The sequence below is a fragment of a genome, unplaced genomic scaffold (genome assembly GCF_019419815.1).
Source record: "Pyrus x bretschneideri cultivar Hongxiangsu unplaced genomic scaffold, Pyrus_bretschneideri_v1 Contig8, whole genome shotgun sequence".
Classification (NCBI taxonomy): domain Eukaryota; kingdom Viridiplantae; phylum Streptophyta; class Magnoliopsida; order Rosales; family Rosaceae; genus Pyrus; species Pyrus x bretschneideri.
In genome coordinates, this window is record NW_025999820.1 from 10,416,360 (window position 1) to 10,425,969 (window position 9,610).

Consider the following 9,610-nt stretch of genomic DNA (forward strand, 5'->3'; position numbering starts at 1 on the left):
ATTTAATGATCATGACAAAACCCAACTCTCAACCAATCCAATTAAAATGGTCCAAAAATTGAGTTTCCAATTTTGCCCCCGACAGCAACACAACATGTCTTCCCTCCCTCCTCCTACCTCTGCCGCATTTCATTCATATAAGGAGGATCAAAAGTTGATTTTCCCTACCTCTGCCGCATTTCCTCCATTCATATAAAAATGGATGATACTTAGGTACTGAACAGAGAGTACCCACTTTGCTGACTTTCTAAAATTACCCAATAACTTTTTAACACGTGCCTTCTAAAATCTTTATCCCTTTATTTCTATTTTGCGAACCTGGCACCAGCTATTCATTTTAAGTCCATAACCAAACACAACCTTCCGCTTCCTTTATCTTGTCTGCCATGGATGACCCGTCGACGCCGACTTTCCTCTTCTTTTTTCTTATGGCTGCCATGGATGATCGGTCGACGCCGACCACCTAACCTCTCTCCTCCGTCAACTACCCCCTTATCCGACCTTCATCCCGTCCCCACTATCTTCAACCTTCATCCCACTCCCACTCCCTCCTCCAACTGTCATCCCACCCGATTCCCGCCTCCCTTGTCGAGAAAAACGACCCTTCACTTCCGGATTGAAAGGGATTTCGAATTTGAAAAATCAGTCTTGCTGTTGTAGAAGAGAAAATATTGGAAGTGGGTCGCCGGAGAAGAGAATGATTGCTGGTGGGATTGGTCCGTTGGGGTAGCCGGAGAATGAGAAGCCATGGTAGCCATGGATGCTGAAGGAACACGCAGTTAGTTTGGTCACGGGTTTAGTAAGAAAAAAGGGGTGTTTGGTTACTTGGTTATAAAACTTAATCATTTAACACATGTCTTGTTTCTATTGGTCCACATAGCTCATTGAGTACAATAAATACTAACTAGTCAGTAGCTAAGGATTGTCCTCTAAAAATGACAAAAGTTGATTTTTTTGTTGAGTTTTACATTTCATGGTTGCACGTGTTGGAATTGAAGCCGCGTTGCCAGCGGAGAGAGAGATCGAGAGAAGAGATAGAAGATCTGCTTCCCGCGGAGGAGGGATTTTTCGGTGTACCCGGCACACCAAAAAAATTTGGTGTACCCTCACTCATAATGGTGAGGGTGCACCAAAAAAATTTATTTGATGCACCCTCACTTTTTGTACACCAAAAAAATTCTAATGAGTGAGGGTACACCAAAAAAATTTGGTGTACCCGGTACACCTAAAAATTTTCGCCCGCGGAGAGAGAGATCGAGAGAATATGAGGCAGAGGATTTGCTCCCCGCAGAGAGAGAGAGACAGTAGGAGAGCCCAAAATGTCATATTTCATGGTCATTGTCGTCATATCATATCATCCTCTTTGCTTTGACATTTATTGTAATAGCATTTCTCTATTTTACCTTCTGTTTGTACTTTGAATTAGTTGTATGCTCTAAGCATGTCATGCATCATCATTATATTCATTGTTGGCAGTTGAATATTATTATATTATTTTAGCAGGTTGTATTTAATTATTACACTACGTATTTATGTGTGAATTTATATACATGTTATCGGCATATGCATTCATAAAATGGTTTGCGTCACCCTCGGTTGTCGGCCAACACGTGGCCATCTCGATGTCCCTTGGACATCGGGATCGGGGCGTGTCAGTCCTTGGGGTTAAATTTGAGGAGTTTTTCGTTAAACAATATTTTAGGCAGGTTTTTTTGTTAAAATAAACTTAATCCAAGCCATTTTTATTAAAGCTCCATTTTTTATTTATTTTATAAATATATCATTATTACACACAGCTAAAAGAACATTTTTGAAGGGAAATTTTATTTGAACTCATGTAACCTCTTTCTACACCAAATTTACTCTTTAAACCCTTATTATTTTTAATTAAAGAATTAATATTTCTTTAAACCCAAAATATTACCTAAATTACCCTCCCAAATCCAAGTAAAAATGTAAATTTATCTTTACACCCATTTAGAAAAATAAAATCCAAAATTAATTAGTTTGGTGAAGTTTCTACTTGTTTATGAATCTTCCATAAACCTAACTCTTTTCAATTTCTTATTTTCTTGATATTCATGTACCCTTGATTTTATTTGCATGTGGGAATAATAGATTTTCTTGAGCAGAAGAAGATGCTTCAAAGGTTGTGTATTTAAAGAAACTTGAAATAAAAAATCTTTTGGGTCCTTTGTCTCCCCTCCCACCTTGAGTTCTTTGAAACAGAGCTTTTAGCCCTTTGTCTCCTCTTAAGCTTTTAGCTAGTGACTGAGCTTTTTTAAATTTCTCTCTGAATTTTTCTATCAATTGCTTCACTGCATCTTATTTGATTTTTTCGTTAAGTTTCAAATTTCCAAATGGAGCTTTTTTACAACACTATGGCATCTCCTATGTGTGCATCTTATTTGATCTTTTTTGTATAATCTTCCTAGTAAAACAAAGGCCCCTCAATTTTCATGGGCTATCAACTTATTCATGAAAGGTCAGTGATGGCATGGTAACTAATGCCTGCTTAATATGGGAGGACAAACTAATACGACAACAAATTGTAATGCCAAAGAAACGATTTTTTCTTTCTAATATGCCAAACAAATTATTAATACTTCTACTTTCCATAGAAAGGGTTTAGTATCCAATAAATTTGGTGTTTGCAACAAATTATTAATACTTTTACTGTGGTTGTTGTAGATAGGATTTCGTATCAAGTAAATTTAGTGTCTGCAACATCTTTTGTAACATCTGCACTATTTCCTATAGAAAGTTTAACAAACTATGCGCAACCTGGATTGACGAAAAAAATGAAACCCAAATATTCATCTTCTAAACTCTAAAAAATTGAAATCAAATGATTTTTTTTTTTCACAAATTGATTTATACCTTAGGAGTATTCAGAACTTCAAAATCACCATCTATAGATAAAAAATAAAAAAAAAAGAGTTTGTTTTTCTCTATAAGAGCTATTAGAGTTTTAGCCGGAATAAACGTAGAATAAACAAGGAGTGATGGTGGGTTTAATTAAAGGGTGTGAGTTTATTGATAAATTTAAGTTTTATTATTAATTTTATATTGTATTTGATGGTAATTATACAATATGATAAAAAAAACAATTAACATTTAAAATTTAAGTTAAGTGTAGAAAGAGATTATGTGGATTCAAATAAAATCTCTCTTTTTTGAATGAGCACGTTTTTTTTTTAATAAGCATGTTGAGTAGGGCTTTAATTTGTTTCATTATTGGGCTTCCAGGTTTTAAATTATCATTGGGTATTTTTGGGCTTATGGATAGCTGGACACACTTTGTTTTTTGTTATATTGGGAAATTGGGGCTTTCAAGTTTCAACAATTAGAATTTGTAGTAAGATAGAGTTTTTTTGTTTTTTGTTTTTTAAACAAACGATAATGTCTACACTAAGACGGTAGAAAAGTAGGTTAAATCTCATATAGGATTAGCCATAAAATGTAGTAGGATATATAGTCTTTTGCACTTTATTTTTTGGGATATAATAAAAATCAATGAAGAATAAGGGACATGAGGAATGGAAGAAGCGCGGAAGGATAAATCACGAGTGTGAAAATCATAACCTTTTGTAATGCAATATTTCTTTGTCAAGACTGGTTTTCGAGCTTCCAGGGTTTTCCTAATGTGGCCACTTTGCAGCCTCATACATTGTTTAAAAATCCAATACCATTGGTCCCTCAACTTATCAAAACGTGTAGCTATGGTCCCTCAACTTTAATTCAACTGGAGAAATGATCCCTTAACTTTAACCCAATTGGAGCAATGGTCCTTTCAACATAACTCGTTTTGACAAAACTTTTGACGTAGTTGACGAAAATGACCATAATTACACACTTTAATGAGTTGAGGGAACATTATTATATAAAAGGTTATCCCAACATAACTTATTTTGACAAAATTTTGATGAAATTGATGAAAATGACTATAGCTACACATTTTGATAAGTTAAGGGACCAATGGTAATGAATTTGTAGTTGAGGGACCATTACTACAATTTACTCTTGTTTTTATCTGGTTGAGGCCCAAGTTTGTATTTGTTTTTATGGTGCGTAGAAAAGAACTATTACTCGTGTTATATTTTATAAGTAGTGATCTAAAAGTCACCACTAATGCTGTTTAGATGTTAAGCGGCAGGTCACTGTCTCGATTTATCTCTACATGTTTGAAAATTAAGAAATGACACCTAAATTTCTAGGCTTTTGAAAACTAAGAAATGGTGCCTAGGCAGGTAAGGCGCCATTCTAGCTCGTCTAGAATTGCCTAAGCACCTGCCTATGTTACGACTCTCACTTAGATAGAAGATAAATAACTTTTATTTTGCATTTTATTTTTTTTAATAAATTGGATGAGACTTATTGAATACTTGGTGAACACTCATTATATGCTTGTTCCCTATGCTTTTAGTATGATCTAATACTTTATAATCTATATGTAATTATACTTTGCAATTTATATATCCAAGTACAATTATGTAATTTTTAAAGTATAGATAAACATGTATTAATATGTTATATATTAAATTTCATTAAAATTATTTAAAAAAAAAAAGCCTAGGTCCCTGCTTAGACGCCTATTACCATTGCCTTCCAACAATAGTGCGAATATCGCCATTTTTTTTTTCCAATGTTTTTGATGAGGAATTGTTATTTGGGCTTTCAGACAGATATCTAGTGTGACATCCCACATCACCCAGGAGAGTGATCCTTATATGTATATTTTCATCCCTACCTAGCACGAGGCCTTTTGGGTGCTCACTGGCTTCGAGTTCCGTAGGAACTTTGAAGTTAAGCGAGAAAGGGGGCTAGAGTAATCCCATGATGGGTGACCCACTGGGAAGTTGCTCGTGAGTTCCTAAAAACAAAACCGTGAGGGAATGGTAAGCCCAAAACGGACAATATCGTGCTACGGTGGTGGAGCGGGCTGGGGAAGTGATCCGCCCCGAGCCAGGATATGACAATTTGGTATCAGAGCCTAACCCTGGCCGTGGTGTGCCGGCGAGGACGTCGGGCCCCTAAGGGGGGTGGATTGTGACATCCCACATCACCCAGGGGAGTGATCCTTATATGTATATTCCTATCCCTACCTAGCACGAGGCCTTTTGGGAGGTCACTGGCTTCGAGTTTCGTAGGAACTCCGAAGTTAAGCGAGAAAGGGGTTAGAGCAATCCCATGATGGATGACCCACTGGGAAATTGCTCGTGAGTTCCCAAAAACAAAACCGTAAGGGAATGGTACGGTAATGGTAAGCCCAAAGCGGACAATATCGTTCTACGGTGGTGGAGCGGGGCCGGGAAGTGATCCGCCCCGGGCCAGGATGTGACTTCTAGAGTTACTTTTATAACATTTTTCATATCATATTTGTATCATATTTCTAATAGAATTAGAGCTCACCAATAATGTGAGTCTTATTTCTATTTGAAAAATGATACAATTGTGACATAATCGTATAAAAAATGTAATAAAAAAATATTTTTTTAAGGATATATAGGTAAAAGGTAGAGCAACGAAATGTTGATATCGTTGCATCATTACCTTTAATATTTGCCAATGAAGAGAGCTAGTTGTATCTCGGTGCGTGAGTTACGATCTTTCGGAAGGGTGTAAGGTTTGTAGAAATCACATCACCTAGCACAAGGGACTTGTACGTACAACGTACCTAAGCCTATTGCATGTAGCATTTTTTATTCATTTTATTTTTAGAATTATAATGTAGCATTCATGTTAATATTTTTTTAGTGTTTTGACAATAGAATATGAAAACTATTATTGATATTCTGAAAATTTAATTGCGCACTTCTCATATAAGTATTTTTATTTTTACTATAAAAGATTTAAAGTTTATAATTAAATTTTTAAGGGATGAATGTGTGAGATCATTTTTTTACATAATTTTTTGTGTAAGTTTTTGTGGAGTCAACTTTGTAATATATTTTAACGATTCGAATCGTCTATCTTTTAGATTTTCCCTCAAAGATCATGTCTACCAAAAGTGTCCAATTTTGAAGCCCTATGACTATTTGATTAAGGCTTTAGGGGTTCTTTGTGGAATCATATTTATCTATAACTGAATATTTTAATGATTTTTTATTTATCTAGTATTACTGTTGTTCTACAAAAACTTATGTAAAAAAAATAATATCACACATCCGTTCACAATTCTAAAATGTCAATAATAATTTCTTAAAATATTTAGAAATTTATGAAGAGCGGAGCTGGAAAATGAATCTTTGGCGACTGGCTTATCATATACTTGTACCCACCCCATATCTTTCACTGTTTGCAACGGGGATAGGTGCGTGAAAAAAAAATTGGGAAACACTCTCTCTGCAAATATTTTGGCAATCATTTTGAAAACAACATCTCCGCAAATATCTCCATTACCACAAGGGGTGTATTTTTAAAAAATTATTTCCTGCGAATCTTCTGCATCCATTAAACAACATAAACGTTTTTAATGATTTGTACCCAAAAAATAAAAGAAAACCTTCTAAATGATTTAGTGTCGTTTTAGGGTCAATTCAAAATCGAAAGAAAACCTTTTAAATGATTTGGTGTCGTTTTAGGGTAAAGTTAAAATTGAAACTAAAATTAGTTTAGTTCGGTTCGGTTTTAGGGTAACAACTGAATTGGAACCAAATCATTTAGTTTTAATTTGGTTTAGTTTCAAACGGTTTTGGTTTCGGTTTGGGTTCTGCTTGTAGGCTCGTTAAAAAAATTGACATTGATACAAGTATTTAATAACATCCAAACAAACTCAAAAATTCAAAATGTAGTCATTTACAAACAAAATGATTTATGCCATTAATAATACTCAATTGATAAAAAAAATTCTAATGATCACCATACTAAAATTCAACTTGAAATCAAAATTTCTTATAGCATACTTTAGTGCAACTCAATTAGATCTTTAATGATATTTAATTAAAATTCCAAACAGTTAAAAATTATAAAATATCTTCTACTTTTCTTTTCATCGAAAAATATCTTACCTAAGATCACAACTAAAGTTTTTAATTCTGATATCAATTAAACAAGATAAAGTTTTTAATTCTGATATCAAGTAACCACCTACTACTTCAACTATATAAGATCACAACTCTCAACCGTTCACCATTGCAGCCACAATCCACACAATGGAGTACTTATCTTGTGCTGTAATTTTAACCTTGGCATGCCTCGCCACTCTAGCCCTTGTCTCAAAAACCTTGTTTCCCCAACTCAAGAAACAAAAATTTCCACCAGGTCCCAAACCCTGGCCTATAATTGGAAACCTCAACCTCATTGGTCCTCTCCCACATCATTCCCTTCACAAATTATCCCAATCTTATGGACCCATAATGCAACTCAGGTTTGGCTCCCGCCCAGTTGTAGTTGCCTCGTCTCCAGAAATGGCTAAACAATTTTTGAAGACACATGATCATGTGTTTTCCTCTAGGCCTCCAACTGCAGCAGGCAAGTACCTCACCTATGACTACCAAAATGTCACTTGGTCACCTTACGGTCCATATTGGCGTCAAGGCCGGAAAATCTTTCTCTACGAGTTGTTTAGTTCCAAAAGGCTAGAGTCCTTTGAGTACATTCGTGTCGACGAAAATCACGCTTTTACATCGCGACTCTATGCCATCGCCAAGTCAGGTAACCCAATTGTGCTCAAAGAGCATCTGTCACGCCTTAATCTTAGCATTATGAGCAGAACTGTGTTAGGTAAGGATTATTTTAGCGTGGCCGAATACGAGGGCTCTATAATGTCACTCGAAGAATTTCAGGACATGATAGATGAGTTGTTTGTGCTTAGTGGGGTGTTTAACATTGGGGATTGGATACCATGGCTTAATTTCTTGGACTTGCAAGGATACATAAAGCGAATGAAGGCCATACAGAAAAAAATCAATCGGTTTTATGATTTCGTGCTCAATGAACACAAGGCGCGGAAGGAAGGAGTGGAGGAATTTGTGCCAAAGGACATGGTGGATTTACTACTGCAGCTGGTTGATGGTTCAAGTGATCTTGAAGTTAAACTCAACTATGACAGTATCAAGGCATTCATTCAGGTATATATAATATATGATCCCAAATCCATTCAATTGTTAATATTTCTGAGATATGTACACATCTTACACGCATTCTATACACTTAATTACATACTTATCATGTTTAATATATATTTCTCGTTTTTGACTAACCATCTATAAAACATAATTGCCCATTTAAATTTAAACCAGGACTTAATAGCTGGAGGCACTGATACCTCGGCAACAGTTTTAGAGTGGGCAATGTCTGAGCTCATAAAACAACCAAACCTCATAAAAAAGGCAACAGAAGAACTTGACAGAGTGATCGGGCGAGAGAGATGGGTAGAAGAGAAAGACCTAGCACAACTTCCTTACATAGATGCGATCATGAAAGAGACAATGAGGAGGCATCCTGCGGTTGTAATTCTGCCACCACATCTAGCCGTTGAAAACTCCAACGTGGCAGGTTACGATGTTTGCAAAGGAACCGTAGTGTTTGTGAACACGTGGAGCATGGGGAGAGACCCTAAACTGTGGGAAGAACCAGAAGAATTTAGGCCAGGGAGGTTCTTAGGGAATACTGGGATTGATTTGCAGGGACAGAGTTTTGAGTTGCTGCCGTTTGGGTCGGGGAGGAGGATGTGCCCCGGTTATAAGCTAGGGCTGAAGATGATAAGAACTTGTTTGGCTAACATGTTGCATGGTTTTAATTGGAAGTTGCCTGGAAATGTGAAAGTGGAAGATTTGGGTATGGAGGAAACTTTTGGATTGGTCACACCTCGGAAGTTCCCACTTGTCGCTGTTATGGAACCTAGGCTGCCAGTCCATCTTTATTAGTTATATTTGTATTTGGCAAGGTACTCATATCTTTGTTGGTTAAGAGCGTTCATTTTAATACTTGAGATTTGGAGTTAGATTTGAACTTGCACAACTCTGCTGATCAAGAGTATTAACCCATGCATTTGTGTGAGATAACACTGCTTCATTGCTCACACATCCACGAAATCGTTTGTATCAACAACATAGTTATGTTTAATTCTGAAAGTATCCCTCCTTTATTTATATTTTCTGTGTAGTGTTCTTTTTTATTCTTATGAATATTAGTGTAGTGAGTTTGATTGATACTCCTGCAGTCCTTTTTATTCCCATACTTTACCGTCAAGTGAGTTTGATTGAACATTAGTCATACTGTCCCATCAAGTTGCCGTGCCGGAGCGGTTCTGGGGCATGACTAGAAATCATGTGTGTGCTTTGCCCGCGCAGGTTCGAATCCTGCCGACCGCGTGTTTTTCCAATGTTTTTTTTTTTATTTATTTTTTATTTTTTATATATGATTTCTGCTCCAATACCATTCCAACGTTGGGAGAAATTAATGTCGACGGGTATGAATCATAAAAACTTGGTAAAGTACAAAAAACTATCTCAATTATTGGGATCACGACAGTTTCATACCTCATATTTTAAAATTGACAATGTCATACCGCATTTTACGAATTTGTGACAATGTCATACCTCTGTCAATTTTTCTGTTAAGTGCTGACGTGGCAAGAGATAAGGACCACTCACTAATCCAGCTG

The 9,610-nt window shown here is 36.0% G+C and overlaps 1 protein-coding gene across 1 annotated transcript; it reads left to right on the forward strand.

The window, feature by feature from the left end:
* Positions 1-7,105: 7,105 nt before the first annotated feature.
* On the forward strand, positions 7,106-9,095 carry LOC103929717 (trimethyltridecatetraene synthase). The gene is made up of 2 exons (XM_009338944.3): positions 7,106-8,072; positions 8,244-9,095. The coding sequence occupies exons 1-2, from the start codon at positions 7,155-7,157 to the stop codon at positions 8,868-8,870; spliced, it is 1,545 nt and encodes a 514-aa protein (XP_009337219.2). The 5' UTR covers positions 7,106-7,154; the 3' UTR covers positions 8,871-9,095.
* Positions 9,096-9,610: the final 515 nt, after the last annotated feature.